The sequence below is a fragment of the Durio zibethinus genome, chromosome 2, assembly GCF_047325235.1.
Source record: "Durio zibethinus cultivar Kanyao isolate XHJ-2024 chromosome 2, ASM4732523v1, whole genome shotgun sequence".
NCBI lineage: Eukaryota > Viridiplantae > Streptophyta > Magnoliopsida > Malvales > Malvaceae > Durio > Durio zibethinus.
In genome coordinates this window covers 36,191,847-36,210,110 of record NC_143163.1, presented here as the reverse complement: position 1 = coordinate 36,210,110, position 18,264 = coordinate 36,191,847, and the positions used below count along the sequence as shown (strand labels likewise).

Sequence of the window (18,264 nt, the reverse complement as noted above, 5' to 3'; positions counted from 1 at the left end):
GTGGTGTTATCACTGTTATCCTTCCATCTTTGCAGGCAATACATGTTTAAAAAAAAAAAACAAAAATAGAAAGCTGAAGGAAAGAGTTTAGGTAAAGAGGAAACTGGGTTTCAAAAATAGAGAGGTGATTTACTATAACCAAAAAGGAAAGGAAACCGAGGGAGCTGGTTTAACAGGGAAGAAAAAGAGAAGAAAGGAAAAAGGTTTTCTCCATGAACATATTGAAGGATATCTACAACAGATAGAAAAAAGATCCAGAAACAAGATAAAAGAAAATTGTTTCTAATCCTAAAAACCTGCCGCCATGAGAGTAACCATTTCTCTTTCTTCTCTTCTACAGATGATTAGCCATACTGCGATGGTAGTTTCTATGAATTTCCAACAGATATGGGTCTTTCAGCTAATCCCAGAGGGGAACGGGACCGTTGCCTGGCGATCTCCCGGACCACCCGTCTCATATTTGGCTGCTTGATCTTCTCAAACTCTTGCTTTATCTTCATGACTTGGCTGTGAATTGGAAAACCTTTATATCCATCTTCATCTCTTATAGCTATGTTGTTGTTGTTGCTATTGTTTTCGTAGCTGCTGCTGATCTTCTTTTGCTCCATATTCTGAAGTTGTAAAACAAAACTCACACCCTCTCTTTTCAGATTGCAAATTGCAAATGCTTCATGCCAAAGGCCTTGCATACCTGTTTTTTTTTTTGGAGAGTTTTAAGGGTTTATATAGGGCGTGAACAATGAAAAAGACGTGATTTCTTCATGAATAGCGAGGATAAGGAAGCTGGTAGGCAAAGGGTATGTAACTTTCTCCACTTTTGAAATCTTAATTTTGCATGCCCAAAATGCCCCTTAAGATATTGGATTGTCTTCTCTTTTCCTTTTTCATCTCTTTCAACGAATAATGTGAATTGCTAGAAGTTGCTGGGCTGCCCAACTGCTCCTTCACATATGTGAAAGAGGAATTTCTCATTTGACTGGTTTTTTAGATTCAACTTGTAGAAAATTTTGTATATGCAGACTTTGGTCAACCTGGAATAAACAATGAAATTTGATGATTTGTGGTTGGAAAAAGTTTACCACGTTTTTACCTCTTGTGGACTAGAGAGTTCTGATAGAAATTTTCCTTTTTATTTTGAAGAAGATGGATTCGAATTTGACCATTTCAAAAGGGCGATATTTATGTGCTTTTTGTTTCTCTTTCGGTTTGTTGCAATTTTGAGGATGGTTAAAAGGATAAAATAAATCAGTAATTCCTATCTAGCCAAAAGTTAAAAAGTGAATTATGGTGGTGCAAAGTGTGGGCAATAATGTAAAATCATATATGGATATTTTCGCATTGCATCATTGTTAGGTTGATGTCTATGAGCTGGAAGCTTAAACCTAATAACCATGCGATTTTAGACTCTTAGACTAAGATTCGTGCGAAATTTGTGATAGTTACACCTTTTAAAAGGTAATTATGATGCCTATGTCACAGGTTAAGAATTTAAGCCTAACAATTGTGCAACCTTAGGCTCTTGGGTTATGACTCATGCGGAGTCAGTCACATTTACACCTTGTAAAAGGTAATTTACTTACGTGTATATGTTAATGATTTAGGATGGGGATACTTACATGTACCAAAACATTAGGGTATACATAATTGCATCAACCTCGCATTTTATTTTCAAATTTTGAAGAGGTACGTTTTCCCATTCATACTTCACATCATCTTCAAAATTAAAAAGCTCAATCCTATTTAATTTTGAGCAAGGGGAGTTTTTCCCTTCCAACAAAATGAAGTACTCCATTTGAAAAGCTATCCACCCATGGAAGGAAGTTGCATTTCAAATTTTGGAATAAGTAATAACCCAAATTCTAATCCATACGAATTATATGTTTAAATTTTAGATGCAAATATTATACATCATAATATTTTTAATTTGAATTTAAATGTCATTATCACATGACTCTTTTTAAGTAAATATTATTTTTATTAAAACTCGCAATTACAATAATTATAAAATATTCATTTGATTAATCAATTATAATTTAAAATTATGTGATATCTATCAAAATTTTATATAAATCTTATACATATAAGTGGTGGATTTTTACATATTTTTTTATTATTTAATAATTATAATATTATAATAAAAAATTATAGAGAATAAATTGTTAAATTCAATTGTATAACGCATAAAATTATAATTGATGTTAAATACGCATAAAAATGGTAGAAATCTGGTTAGTGTCACAATTCTTTGGCCTAACGAATATAACCCAATTCTTCATGTTTCATTGATCAAGAATTTAATTTAGCTAATTTAAATATTCGTTGCCCTTTTTTTTTTAGAGTGGAAATAATTTGTTTAGCTTTATATCCATCATAAATGATCATTTTTAATATATTAATAAGACAAGTCGGACGCATTAAGTACACTCCATATATATCATATATTTTTATTGTTTAAAATTTTAAATTTTAACATCAATAATTTTTTTTTAAATTACGATTTTTTTATAAAAATTCAAATTCCATCATTACTAATCGGAGCCTTAATTCTCAAGATATGGAGAATCATGTGGTTGAATTTCATTTTGTACTTACCTAATAAACCAAAAGTTGTTATACATTTATTTAATAGGATTTGGTTTTGGGTCCACGTTCCATCTTAAATTGATTTCCACAAAGCCAATTTTTCCAACGTTGAAAGCAATGACAGTCCTAAGGTGCCAAACGCAGACACTCTTCCACGTGATCTTCACTCGATACCTGAAATTTGACGAAAATGACTCACGACTTTGGCACCGTTATCACGTTTTCAAAAATTTAATCGAAGGACCATTGCAAATTGGTTGAATTAATAGGATCGTTGGTTTCGAATTTTGCAATTGTGGGTTCCATTTTTACTGATGAATGTATATCATTTGTTTTAATTTTTTAATAAATAAAAGTTTAAGCTTAGATTTCTCTTGTAAAATTTTTTGATTATGTTTGCTTAATTAATTATTAGGTGGACTTATGATGGTTCTTAGCATAAAATTTGTAATTATTAATAGTGAAATTCACTCTTTCATTGGTCTATTATTTTAATTATTTTTAATATCTTAAAATTATTTTTTAATATATTAACATTGTTAAAATTCAAATCCTAATCATAAAAATTAAAATTCTCACGTTTTACTAGCCTTCCATGTAACTATTAGTATCGATCGGAAATTTCAATAACTAAAAAAGTTTAACTCGAAGGTCTGTTTTGTAAAATTTCATGAACTATATGGGTTAAGTAGGAGATGGGTTAGCATATGAGCATTTAGTTACGAGTTGTCGGCCCGCCTGCAGCGTCCCCTTGCGTGAAGCAAGAGGGCAATGCTGCCACGAGGCGGAAGAGGATTTGCTTGAGATTTTATTCTATAGAAAAGTAGAGATTTCGTATAAAAAGAAACGGTAAAGATTTCCTGTTATAGTTGGGTTTCCAATTCCACTGTTTTGATTTTTTGGAAGATGTGCACGTTGACGTGGCTCAGCTCAGAATTTGTGGTAATCTCAAGGCCAATAGGATTTCAACTCGTGTCCAAGCCAATGGGTTTGACTAGCATTGATTTTGAATGATAAATCCTGTAATTTTCTTTTCTTAAAGATAGAACCTTCCACCTTTCGAGATAAGTTTCATTCTCGATAAACCCAATTTCCCTTCAGCTAACGACTCCTCAAAGTCAATTTTCCATAAGAGTTAGGATAAGATGTCATCAACCTCGTCAATTCATTAACTTTCTTTTCATTTTTGTTTTTTTTTTTTTATTTTTATATAAAAATTACAGTAAATATTAAAATTTGTATCCATATCTATTAAATATTCATTTTGAAAATGATTGAATAAATTTAATTAAATAAATTTTTAATTTAATTTTTTCACATATTTTATAGAAGTATACAGTAATGTATAAGATTGGAAACATAATAAAATTATAAACATGATAAAATTACGTGGGAGTTTAATTTTTATTATGTGTGAGTTTAGTTATTTAATTAAAGATATAATTTATTAATTAATTATTTAATTACATAATAATTAATCATACAAATATAATATTTAATTATAAATTTAATTACAAGTGCAATTTAAAAAGAAAAAAGAAAAAAGATTGCAAAGAGAATACAACAATTATAAAATTGAAAAGAGGTGATGGATCACATATTAGTAACTGATGTCAATGTGGCGTGAGAATTAAATAATCATATTTTTTGAATTTTGACACATGCGTCTCTTATAAATAATAAGCTACTAAGCTAGTTTTTCTGTATATTTCTTTTATTGAAATCCACAGCCCAATTAAATGGCCAAGGCCCAGACCTTTCAGCATTTCCACCAGGCTAGCCTGTTCAACCTAGTTGCTAGATCATATAAAATTGGCCCAATTTCATTATTTTGGTTTTCCTTTCGCCCGATTGAAACGCTTTCCTTGTATGTCCCTGATGATGAAGGGCTGGGCAGTGGGCTTGATTCTTAGTGTTAATGTTGCCTGTATTGTCCATAATAGGGAAAAAAATAAATTGTTACGAGACCTGGGAAATTGAATAACCATCCAATTTTTTTCAACTATTTTTTTTAGTTCAAATTATAATTTTGATTTTTCTTTTAATTTGAAAGAAGAGATATTAAAACTCAATATATATATATATATATATATATATATATCAATTATTAAATCAAATGTTCAAAATTTTTTTTTAATTTTTTTCAATTAAGGGATATATATGCACTTAATACTTATAAAAGTAAGTATTAAAAGCATAGAATGGGGGAGATATATACTAACTTGGGTAATTAAATTGAGATATATATGGAATTATTAACATGAAAAATAATGCATCACATTAGGTAATTAATCCAATTGATCTTATAAATTGCTTATTCCTAGTTCTTCAATCTTCATATACTGTGCAAGAAGCAAAAGTGAGTTCCAAAAATAATTAATACGCTTAAAAAAATTAATAACCAACAAATTAACATATATTTATTTTAAGAAAAGTTGGTATTTGAATCTAAAACTTAAGAGATTGTACTAGAGTCTTTTTACCGTATGTATGATCGATAAGGTCTCATCCTTTGCTTTTTAATTTCTTTTTCTTTTGTATATGCTTTTATACGTAGTTCATATTGCATTTTTTTTCCTTTTGGGCTTTTTTTATAATTTATAATGCATTTATAGCTCATATTGCATTTTTGTTCCTTTTTGGGCTTTGTGTTTTATAATTGATAATGCATTTTGTTATCTACTTAGTGAATCAATGCAGCTTCAACCAAATAGGCACAACCTACTATGTTTTCATTTCTCCAATTTTTCTTTCAAACATGAATATTTAGGATTAATAAAAAACCCAGTTAGTTTAGATATTTTTAAAAAGCAACATTTAATAAATTTGAAATTTAATTAAAATTAATTAAAAATCTAGTTAGTTTAAATATTTTTAAAAAGTGATATTTAATAAATTTTAAATTCAAATTTTATCACTTATAATTTTTCTCTTACTTGATATCTTTTATAAAAAAAAAAAATTGTACTTGCCAAAAATGAGGGATTTGAATTAATTTTAGAATTAGTAAACATTTTAAAAAAAGTCAATGGAAATAAGACATTCATAATTACTCTAAAATTTCTATTAATTAGTTAGATCTTCCTTAACTAAAAAAATTTGAAATTTATCATTTACATTTAAAAAAAAAATACATAAATACACTGAATCGTTATTAATTTTTATATAATGTCTACATTCACCTCATAACAAATTGTACAATAAACCAAAGTTGAAATTTACATTTGTCAACTTCAAATGAAGCAAACAAACTCCACAACTTAAGACTTTTTCCGGTCAATATTTGAAACCATTAACGATTTAAAATAAAAATAAAATAAATTTTTTTAGTCGGTTTTGATTATTTTTTATACAAAAGAAGTCGTAATTGATTTGATAAATTGCCGGAAATTAATGGGATATATAGGGTGTTGGCAATAGGAGGAACTGTTTCTAGAATGTTAACCTGCCCCAATTAACCGGCATTTTTATGCAGTGGATTAAGCTAATTAATTGAATAAACTTATATAATTTTTTTTTTCAAAGTCAAATTTCATTAAAAAATGAGGCAACCCTCGCAAAGCATACATCATAGTTTCATAACATAGCACCTCAAATCAAGGCAAACAGAAAAAACATCAGAAAACCAATGTAGTTTGAATAAACTTATGATACGGTTGCTTGATAAGAATGGGTTCAGGTGACACATAAGCCAATCATATTTAAAACAAATCAGTTAGCCCACGGATTCATTATCTAAATTGACTAAAGTGTCTGAATGTTGAGCTGCGGCATGCAATTACAGTAATTTCCGTGTTAGAATCCTTGCTGACGAAGTCTTGTCTAAATAACAATGAAAGTTTTTGGATTTTTACGTTTTAGGTTACAATCTCGAACATATTACGTATTAATTTGTTAATTGATTTATTTAATATAATTTTTGTCATTTTTATGCAATAATCATAATTAAAGAATAAAAAAATATATTTGTCAATTTAAATTTGATTTTCCTAGGAACATTTTAAGACTAAAATTTTTAAATACACTTAATCGATACGAAAAAAATTATTTATAAAATTATTTAAAGAAGAAATTAAATTCCGTCAAATTTGATTATATTATAAAAAAAATACATATCCTACACAAATCGTCTTATCCTCTTATGAGAGGAAATGGTAAAAGGAAAACAAAGCAATAATTGAACATTGGACATTAGTGGATGCAAATGACGTACGAGAGGGCCACAGACAAAATCCGGAGGAGCCAAAGGATTTTTCCAATGTTCTTAGCCAATGGTTATTAATTAGGGATAGGGGAGACGGACATGAGGCGCTTAATTTCCAATTGATCAGATCACGTCAGGCCACGGCCGGGATGACTCAGCTCTCATTTTATCCGCATTGGAGGCTCCAATTTTCTGGTCACGTGCTACGACTTCCACTTTCAGAATAGCATACTTATAAAGAAAAATTGTCTCATATTGTAAAATTTTAAAATTTTGCAAATAAATAAAGAGATTGGATAGGTACATGTTTTATTAAATTATATTTATAAAAAAATTTGAGGTTTAATTTAATTATTTAAAAAATAATATTTAATAAATTTAAGATTTAAAATTTAACAATTGTAATTTTTACTATATTTTCGAATTACGATTTTTTTATAAAAAATATTTTCAAATTTTATTATTAGTTTATAAAAGGTAATCCTATTAATAAATAATAATTTACAGCGATACCAACAGTCCACAGATTTAGGATTTTGGGTTTGATAAGTAGATAGCTATAGCTATATTAATAACTAGGGTACGGTGGCAGAAAAATTGGACATTTACATTTTCTTCATATGACAAATTTTTCTTGAACCAGTTTGAGAATGATTACTTAAATTCTAGAAATTTAGAAGATTCTTTTACACTTAAATCAAACTTGTCGATAAAATTAACATAAAAAGTACAACACCCAGGTTTTTCAGCTTTCTTTTTGATTTTAAACCATCCACTAGCAATGTGTGAAATTAAGATTTTATATTTTAATTGAAAGTCTGATGAGAGTTTTTCTGAGATTCTAACGAAATGAAAAATTAATCTATCAAAATAAATGAAGTGTTAAATTAAAAAAGTGAGCATAAGTCGAATCTTTATTAGTAATTTAAAATTAAAATATTTGTCACTAAGCTAGTCTCTTGTATTGACATACATTTTTGCAACATTTAATTTCTAGAAATTTAGAAGATTCTTATGGACTAAATTAAATCAAAATATGGTCATCAAACTCAAAAGGTTAAGCACACAGGTTTTTCAGCTTTCTTCATTCCACACTATGCCGCTGTATGAAATGAAGATTTGACATTTTAATTGATCTTTGATGAGAGGTTTTGTGGTATTCTAGTAAAATGAAAATTTCTCCAAAAAATAAATGAAGTAATTAAAATTAAAAGATGAGATTTAGGCGAAAGTTTCTTCTCTTTAATTTGTAAAATTCTTTTGTAAAATTATTTTGAGTTTCCGTTTGATTAGTATTTTTATTTTTATTTTTATTAAAAAATAAAATAAATTGAAAATAAGACACAAATAATAATAATAATAATAAAAAAAGCAAATGTACGAAGTAGCTTGCATGTTTAACCCATGAGCAACTTTCTTACTCTTGGTTTGATTTATATACAAATTGTTCGATCAAAGAGTTGGTTATCTTATATAAAAAATAAAGTTGGCTACATGACAACTTGGGTTCGACTTTGGTTTATTTTTTATTATTATTATTATTTTATTATAATCTTGAATGCAATCAATCAAAAATTTGAGGCGCACATTTTGGCTTGATTTGAGGGTTAAAAAGTTATATATTTGAAAAAAAAATTGTAAATATTAAGAATTGAATATAATTTTATCAAAATCTACTTAATTTTTTAATTGATATCATTAAATGCCCATCAATTGCATCATGAGTTACGAAATGATTAAGAGCTTTTCTAACTTGTAAATGTTCCATTGTTATTTCACTAATTGGTCAATCCAAATAAATTTATGATCAATCGAATGCCCCATGTGACCCACATTATTTCATTTTTTATATTTAACTTCAAATTTGGCATGCCCCAGGCCTCCCAACAAACAAAGATCAATAGTCTCCAACTCCCAACCGTATTAACATTATTAATCCCTTTAATAAAAAATTTAGGGCTTTTGAAGAATAAATCCATGAAAATTATAAAAATTTTAAAAAAATTTCTCCGGATATTTTCAAAAAATTTTTAAACATTTTTTATGTGGATAAAATTGATAAATCTAACAATAATTATATATTATAAATATATACTCTGATTAAAAAAATTAATCCCAAAACTCCAAAGGCGAAAGGTGACAATCACGTGGGGCAGCTATCATAGAAAAATTAAAACTCCAACTGGTCCATTATTAATTAAATTAAATTTTGGCTTGGAAGAGAGCTTTCAAGTCATTCTAAATTTGTATAAGTTTGAAAAAAAAAAACAGGAAAGGAGACAAAAGAGAGACGGAATAAATTCACATGAAGTAGGCGCCATTGCCTGTTTTTCCCACTCCCATGTGAGTCTGACCATTTCAAATCACAAAGGATCACCAAGTCTTCATTGTAGGAGGCGACACATTGCAAATTATTTTTTCTATATTTTTCATGTTTTTATAAAAAAAAAAAATTACCCTCTGTAAGAAGTTGCAGGAAACAAGTTTTATATATATATATCATCGAATCTTTATAGCATGCTACTGCTAAATGAATAAGGACGCAGTAAAGTTAAGAATTACGGGAGCTTTTATCTGCTTATTCTCTGCACTTCAATGTCTCTCAGATGTCAGATTATTTGGATTTTAGTTTTTTGATGGATATAACCTTCACCATTATACAACAAGGGTTAATCTAATTCAAACTTAATTAATGCAAATTAGATTGTCTTATTCCTTTTCTCTTCTTAATTTTTTTTAAAACAGGTCGGCCAAGTTTTTTTTTAATAAGTATATACGTTTCGAAAGATGAGAGATTTTAACTTACTATACCTTTGGTTTGCTGAACGAAATAGGGACAGAATAAAATAGCTATTTTGTGAGAATATATTAGAGTGAGAATAAAGTAAAAAAGTTATTGCAAGGTTTGGTTTATTGGAATATATTATTATTATTAAAAATAGTAATAATATGTTTGTTTAGTTTAAAATTTATTATTGGAATAAATATATAAAGATTATTTTATGATATTTTATTAAATTAATTTTAATATTATTTAAAAATAATATTAACCATAATTAATAAAAATTTACTATTAAGTTTTTATTAGTTTTTTGCCTTCATTTTTTTTTTCTTTTTTTCTTCATTTCCATGTCTGACAACAAACAGGCTAATCCGCTTCAAGCTGCCAGATTCGACCACGGCGCTCCAAATGGCCAAGGGATTTGGGGTGCTTGCGTTTCTTGTTTTCAATGAAATTTCTGACATTGAAGGTGGTGCTAGGAACTATTCGTGTCAAGTTTCTGTGTTTGTATTGAGATAAGATTAAAATTGAGCTTTATAAATGAGAAAAAAATTAAATAAAAAATTTTAAGTAAAGGTCGTAAAATTTTTTTATTAAAAATAATTAAATTAAAATTAATAAATTAAAAGTTCTCATTTTATAAATTAAGTATGTAAAATTTTATAAAAAAATTTAATAAATTTTGATATATATTTTTAAATAGATATTTTTATTAAAAATATTAATAAAATTTTTATTAGTAAATATGTATCGATCAAATTTGAATTATAAATTTTTTAAAATTTTTTATATATTATTGATTTTTATATTTAATTTTATCAATCAAATTTTTATTAAATTATGTTTTAAAAAAATTTCATGAAAGTTTTATTATATAAATGAAGCCAAAATTATCCACAAACTATTAGCTCCATTTCTGATAGTTTTGTAATAGCCATTCTTGGGATGGAGTTTGAAAATTGAAATGATTGTTCTTTATCTTCAAGGAATAGCTAATTCTGATGATCAAATGACTATTTTGAGGGAAAACAAAAACAAACCAACTCGAATGACGCAATAATAGAATGGCTATTACAACCAATCAAAGGTGGCACTAATTTTTTAAGCAAGGAATACATGTATATAACAATCAATGAGCTAAATGCTCATTTGGATAAATTTGTTTTTGACTATTAATTTGGTAAGGGATATAATTTTTATCTTCTTTTCTACCAATACAATTTTTGAGATAATAAAGGACTCAAATTCAGGTTTTTATCAGGTTAAACATACACTCAACATTAAATTAAATGCTCAATTGCAAATATGATTGACTTACATTCAAACAAATACTATATTAATTCGCGTATGGTATGTTTATATATACACAAAAAAAAAAGTGTATATATAGATGACACGTTGTTGTTTTTTTTTTTTTTTTGTGTGTGTGAAAGGCTATATTTTTCATTTCTTTTTAAATAATTGCCCTTTGGAAGAAGTTGCTGAAAAAGAGCTTTTTTATATATATAAAAATAGTCATGATCTTTATTTAGTTTGCATAAGATCATCGAATCTCTCATAGCATGCCACTGCTCAATGAGTAAGGACGAAACAAAATAAAGAATTACGGGAGGTTTCATCCACTCACTCTTTCCACTTCACACACCCTCTCACGATGTCAGCTTACTTACATTTTAATATTTGATGGATATAACCTTCACCGTTACACAACAATGGGTTAATCTAATTCAAACTTAATTAATGCCAATTACATTATACGATTCTTTTTCTCATTTGTATATAATGCGTTGATATAAACAAACAAAAAAACATTGTGTATATATATATGGGTGTGCATTTTCACTTGTATATTCAAAATATATTTTGAAAATCTCTAGTTACCATCTTAGAGACAGATGCTGTAGTTAATTTATAGATAAGATTAATGTAACAAATCTCATCTATAGAATTAACTTTATCATGATTGTCATATATTTAGTTGACTTGAAAGGAAAAAGTGAAATATTTTTTGTATGGAAATATTTGCCATGAAGTTGATCTCCAACTTTTGGATGGCGGTCAAATATGAGGTAAGATTTTTATGGCATGAACTTTATAAAAATATTGCTCACTGTTTATGACTTAGGTGAAAACTGCAAAAAAGTAGAAGGCAGCAGCTGATAACATTGATTTTTGCCGGTTGAGTCCTTTCGTCGGCATAATAAAAGTAAACTTTAAGTTTGAAAGCATGCAAAAAACAAAAGAGAAACATGAAAATCCTTTCACTAAAAGCTCATCCGATCATATTGTGTTAACTACTGTGATTAATTCCGTTTCCGAAACCCATCCGCCCGCCCACAAAAATAGAAAAGAATCCGAGGAAGACTCTAAAAAAGGGTGTGGGCTCAAACTTATACGAGTGTCAAAGATTAACCAAAGGTTCAATGTTCCTTGGAGAAAATTGCATAGAAAATTTTCGTTTTGGTACGAAGAAGAAGCATTTTTGTTTTTTTTTTTAACGCAAATTACATATAACGGTATCGGAAAATTTTTTGTTTTGCCACTTAGAACCGTAAGATATAAGAAGCCTAATCTATCATATGAAGGCTCTCAGTATATAACAATAAACTATGCAAATTATGCTTTCACATTAAGGATCTCGGACTTTAATCATTAAAAACAAATATTGTACGTGTAAATAACTTAAATTTTTAAGACATATTTTACTTGTGATCACAAAAATAATACTATATTAGTGTATGTAAGAAAGCTGTATTTATAATTCTAAATTATAATTGATTAATTATATTATAAGAATTGTTGGTGATATGTTCCCTAAAATGATACATATTTTTTTAAGGAAACAACAGTGAAACCCTCAAAACCATAGAAAATAATAACTTATAGATTGGCTTTGAATCTTTTGACTACGTGTTCTATTCGGATTATTTAGATCATTATATAAACTTTTGGCTATCTGTAGACTGTAGGTACTGTTTCAGAAGGATAGTTAAAATAGTATTTAAAAATAAAATTTATATTTAATACATTATTTTCACTAAATTCAAAAGACTACAATACTTTAATCATACTTTTCTTTCTTTAAATATCAATTTAATTATTGTCACTAGGCATAATGAGCTTTTTTTTTTTTTTTTGTATTCATAGTAATACCTTTACATTTTACAAGTCTATTAACATCCCACATTAAACATATTTTTTAATATTTTTTATTTTTGATATAATTATTTTTCTATTGTAACTAATTTTTGTCTCATTAAATTTTAATATTCAAATTTTCTTTTTAAATTATATTTATCAAAATAATGCAATTACATATGTTGTTATTTTTTTAATTGATAAAATTTTAAAATTTCTCATTTAACATAATTTTAGTTTTTTTTTTTTTTTTGTGAAGCCCTTTCCTTCATTTGGATAAATGAAATCCAAATAAAAGAATACATGCATAATAATGATGACAGAAATCTATATTTTTTTTTATCTAAAGAAATAGGAGAATGAGAATAATAAAATTCCAACTTCCATCTTAGATGTTTTTTTTTTTTTTTTAAACAATTGACAAATGGACTTAGACAATAGGAATCTACATTTCGGAGGCGTAATTATTGATCCTCATGACCTTCCAATAAATAAATTAGATTGATGGCAGTAACTTTTTTTGGTGCAGAAAATTTGAAGCTTTTTTATGCTAGAAATTCGACCCAGCGCGTCTGGCAGATGCTTGGCGATGGACGAATCTAATTTTCAGAATTAGACTTTAAGCTAATTTCTTGGAGCCTTCGTTTAAATGGCGTTGCTGCGTTTTAATAGGTGAATGTCCCGAATCCTTTCCAAAAGGTGTCACCAACCTTTATACATGGCATCTATTTCCAATGTGGTGGCTGAATAGTAAGCCTATCTACGCTTCATATACAGCAAAACTATAAATTATTCAAATCTTCACATTGATTTATCCTAGGTTAGAAATCTCATAATTTTTTATAAAAAAAAAAGTTATAGTTTGAGAATAGGATAAGAGATTAAAAGAATTGAAATTTGAATTACAAAACTATTAAATGTTATATCTAAAAAATAATTGAATAAATCAATTATATTAAATCTCGATAAAATTTCATAAATTATTATTGGTATTTTTCCTGAATTTTGTTGGGAATTTCTCTTCAAATTCAAAGTTTTTAAAAGAGTTTGCTTGACGAAAAAGGGTTTACTACAAATTTCATTAATTTATCTATTAAACAAGTTTGCTTGACGAAAAAGAATTATTACTACATGTGGATTTTTTGGGTAAATATAATTATTTGATTGTATAAAGGTAATAGAGTTTTAAATAAATGAAGAAAGAAATTCCTGAAGTAGAAAATGGATAGCTGTCTGGTTTGGAAGAGTTTTGATCTATATATGGGATTGTGCTATTGATTTTGGTATTTATAGTTTATTTTTTTATATATATTGTGAATTGAATAATATTACTTTATTAATGAGGTGAATTAGATCATATCATCTTATTAATATTTAAATTTTTTATATTTATTTTAAAAATTAATAATTATTAACTAATAAAATAATATCATTACAATACATTAAATATAAATTTTTTATAATTTTATAATTTTTCCTAATTATAGTGGATTTTTTTTTTCCACACGTGAATGTAGATGGAGAGCGTTGAACCGTGTTAAATTTTTTCTCTTATAAGTACAAGAATCTATGTTTTTTTTTTCTTAGTTGTAAGCCTGATATTTGGTTTTTATATTGATCTCAATTTGACTGTGATGGACGGTGGCTGGCTGATATGTTTTTTCTTAACAGATTTAACGACAGAAAACAACGGGATCCAAACACTAGCCTAGAGAATTACTTTCCTCCCAGATAAATGTCATCAATGATGTTCTATTTTTTTAATATAATTAAAATGAAAGTACGAAAGGAAACTAAAAGATTCGTTCCATTGGAACATACAAGAGTACTTATCCATCCTTGTAAATACAATAATCTTCGCCAACACTTGCAAGCAACATGCTAAAGAGATGATAATAAATTTCATAAATTTTAATGATAATTTTTTTTTAATATTGTAATTTTAAAAAATACGTTTAGGATTTTTGTTACCAAAAATTAATTAATTATTTTTTACTAAAAAAGAAAAAAAATGCTTTCCTTCACATATTGTTTGATTCATACGAACAATTAATTAAATTGGTAAGTAAATGAACTTTTCACAAAATTGGGTTTTAAATTTCAATACTTACATAGTCAAAAGTGTCGGTTGGTAGTTCAACATCCAAATTGTAAATGTGTATATATATATATATATATATATATATATATAAAAGAAATATACACTCATATGTACTATGTTTGTGATGATATTTTTTAAAATTAAGATAATTTTTTTATTACATTAAAGAAATTGATATGATAAGCATCAATTATGGATATATATGTATGAATACTTTTATGTGTGTATAATTTTTCATGTTAAATATTTTATGAAAATTGCAAGTGATATTTTTTCCATGCCTCAAAGTGAAAATTGTAAAATATAATCTAAAAGTTTTGAATTTGAATTTTGAGACAAGAAATAATTAATTATTTTTAATTGTGTAATTCAAAATGATATATTCTTAAACTAAATTTAAAGAAAAATTGTAAAAAATGTTCATAGACTAAAATTAAATAATCATTTAAATTCTCATAATTTTATTGCAATTAATTAAGCTTTTAAATGTTTATTTTTACTAATTGAGCTTTTATTAGTAAAAAATTTATTAACGGCTGACACTTATTTTCATTTAATTAAGGGTTAAATTAAATAAAAATGATGTTTAAAAAGAATTTAATTGAATAAAAATAAATATTTAAGAATTTAATTAATTATAATAAAATAATAAAAATTTAAATAATTATTTAATTTTATTTTAAGGCTTTGTTTATTCTTAAACCTGAACTTGACCAATAGTAACCACAGTCTAAACTAGACTAGATAAGGGAAAATAAGACCCACCACGCACTTTTTTCCTCTTTTTGTTTTTCTATTATCATGTGATTATTATTTGTATTATATTTATTTTTTAATTTTTTTTCTCAAAGAAAAACAGCCAACAAGAGAAAAAAATGGGCGGCAACTGGCAAGTTGCCATGCTCGCACACGTGATACTGTTTGTTAAGGTCAACGGCTTTTACATCAGATCCCATTAGTGCATCGACCGTGTCTGTGTTGGCCGCGAGAAAATCTCAAACCATTTTTTCCTTCCCTTTTTTCCATAGAAAAAAAAAGTGTTATAATAAATAAATAAATAACCATTTTCTCAAATATGAAAATCCTTGTAGACGAAACGACATCGAAGCTCATAAAAGGAGACGCGTCTCATCACCAACCATTTCTAATTTTAAACGTCATTTTCATCATCATCAGCATCATTATTACTATGATTATTTTAATAAATTAATTAATTTGTTTACTCTCTTTTCCTTCTATAAATAGCCATTTTGTTGTTCCGTGGTCTTCCGCTCATATCTCAATTGCCATTCAATTTCTTTTTGGCTTTATCCAACTTACAATATTTCCATATCTGATTGGTGTTGCTTTCCTGTAATAATCTGGTTATTGATACTCCAAAGGAGCAAGTTCCCTTTGTTGGGTTGTTGCTATAACTTCAAGAATCTTCTCAATTTTGTTTGGGGCTAAGCTTGTTTGCTCCTGAAGATTTTTTAATCGTTTTGGGTTGTGTTAGTTCTTGTTCAATTGTTTCTTTCAATTTCCTTGAGGATGGTTTGCTTGGTTTCTCGTACCGGGAGGCACTTGCAGCGATACGACAACTTGGGTCGCCGACAAGTTGTCGGGTGAGTAGTCCTGTTTCCTATAGAGTTTATGGTCTTTTTCATTCTGAAAAGAGTTTGTTGGATTTTGTATCTTCTTTTTGCTTGTCTTTTGGCGGGGGGGGGGGGGGGGGGGGGGGGCGGGGGGTTGGGCGTGGCGTCCGATAGGAAAAAAGTAATTCCTTGAATTTGGGCTATGCCATTTTTGGTCAGATTTTTCATACTAAGACTGTTTCCATCTTTTTTTGTCCATGAAAAATTCAATTCTTACTTGCAATGAAGGATGAAAAATTAATTATTTTCTTCAATTTTGATAATTGCAGATGCATTCCCTATAGATACAAATGTAACAGTGATGGAACTGTTAGTAATGACTTGGAGGTTCTTGTAATCTCCTCCCAGAAATGTCAAAAAATGATGTTTCCCAAGGTACACACAAAGTTCATTTTTCATGTTAAACAAAAATAAAAGGGAATATGATGTTCTTTTGAAGTTTTTAAACTTTAAAAACTTGATTAAAGGGTTGATTAACCATGATCTCTTGTTTATAATTATCAGGGTGGTTGGGAGCTTGATGAATCTAGAGAAGAAGCTGCTTTAAGAGAGTCACTTGAAGAAGCTGGTGTTCTAGGCAATGTTGAGGTTGGTATTAGTTAATTAACTGCTAATCCTGTTCTGAAATTGTTTATATAATCAAAATCCCAAGAGTAATCTTGAACTAATTTTTTTATATATGTTTGTACTTGAACACAGAGCGAATTGGGCAAATGGGATTTTATAAGCAAAAGGAATGGCACATATTATGAAGGTTACATGTTCCCTTTGCTTGTGAAGGAGGAACTTGCCTTCTGGCCTGAGCAACATGTGCGCCGAAGGACATGGGTAAGCTATTACTCTTCTTCCTCGAACAATTTAATTGCTTCCAATTCATATTTTATATAGCAGATTTGTTCAAAATTAAGAGTCTAATTTGTCTTTTTTTTTTAAATAGATGAATGTGAAAGAAGCCAGGGATGTGTGCCAGCATTGGTGGATGAAGGAAGCCTTAGACATACTGGTTGATAGACTGACATCCCCGCAGCAACAGAAGGAGCAAAATATCTCAATTTGTTCTCTGATTTAGTAGTGAAGATGGATTGTTTGTAAATAGGGAATTGCCAGGCTCATTAATTTGAATCTTTGTTAGAAAGCAGGGGTTGGGGCCAATTTGTTGACTCCCAAGAAGACAGTCGCAACTGGTAGATATGTTCAGCAAAAAATTGTTAATTCGTGGATGCAATGGTTGGTGCTGCTAGTTAACCTTCTTAGGAAGCAATTCATTTGAAAGGAAAAAAAAACCTAGGTGAAGAGATCTTAAAACAAGCTGTATATTTCAACCCATGCCCATCATAACAAGTAGCATTACTTGTGATCAAATGGGCCATGATTGAATTACAAAACAAAAACAAACAAAAAACAAAATCAATCCACTTTGCATGAGCCATGCTCCCTTTGCTCATGATTCTTTTATGTTTATTGCAAATCTCTTCTATAAGAATGCGCTTCGGTTTTCATTTTTGTACATAAGAAAAAGCAATGCGATTTACGACTGGTATTTTTTTTTTCCTAAATATCATTTATTACTTAAGTTCAATTTTGAGTTAAATACATTCGAGTATTTAGTTCAATTTATTGGTGCAAAATCAAGATCTCTGTCAAAGAACAGAGTTCAAATGCTTCATCTATTAACAAAAATAAAAAAAAAAAAGGTATAAATTTGGAGAAGGAGAAGTAAACCTAATTCCTTTGAGCAAAGGACATAATCAAATGATCAAGTGCAATATCTTCAAGAGCTGTCTTTAGCATAAGCTTTTGTTTATTTACTCGTGACCCTAAT

At 28.0% G+C, this 18,264-nt stretch overlaps 1 protein-coding gene and 1 pseudogene across 2 annotated transcripts; one reads left to right on the top strand and one right to left on the bottom strand.

Annotated features, from left to right (window-relative positions):
* Positions 1-266: 266 nt before the first annotated feature.
* On the bottom strand, positions 267-713 carry LOC149520174 (uncharacterized). Its single transcript, XM_089754380.1, has one exon. The coding sequence runs from the start codon at positions 687-689 to the stop codon at positions 369-371; it is 321 nt and encodes a 106-aa protein (XP_089610506.1). The 5' UTR covers positions 690-713; the 3' UTR covers positions 267-368.
* Positions 714-16,206: 15,493 nt separating this feature from the next.
* On the top strand, positions 16,207-17,667 carry LOC111317525 (nudix hydrolase 18, mitochondrial-like; annotated as a pseudogene). The gene is made up of 5 exons (XR_016333609.1): positions 16,207-16,412; positions 16,712-16,817; positions 16,947-17,030; positions 17,142-17,270; positions 17,380-17,667. The product of XR_016333609.1 is annotated as a nudix hydrolase 18, mitochondrial-like (transcript).
* Positions 17,668-18,264: the final 597 nt, after the last annotated feature.

Bases quoted from the DNA above. Each gene is read 5' to 3' on its own strand.
- LOC149520174 (XM_089754380.1), bottom strand. From the start codon at position 689: ATGCAAGGCCTTTGGCATGAAGCATTTGCAATTTGCAATCTGAAAAGA.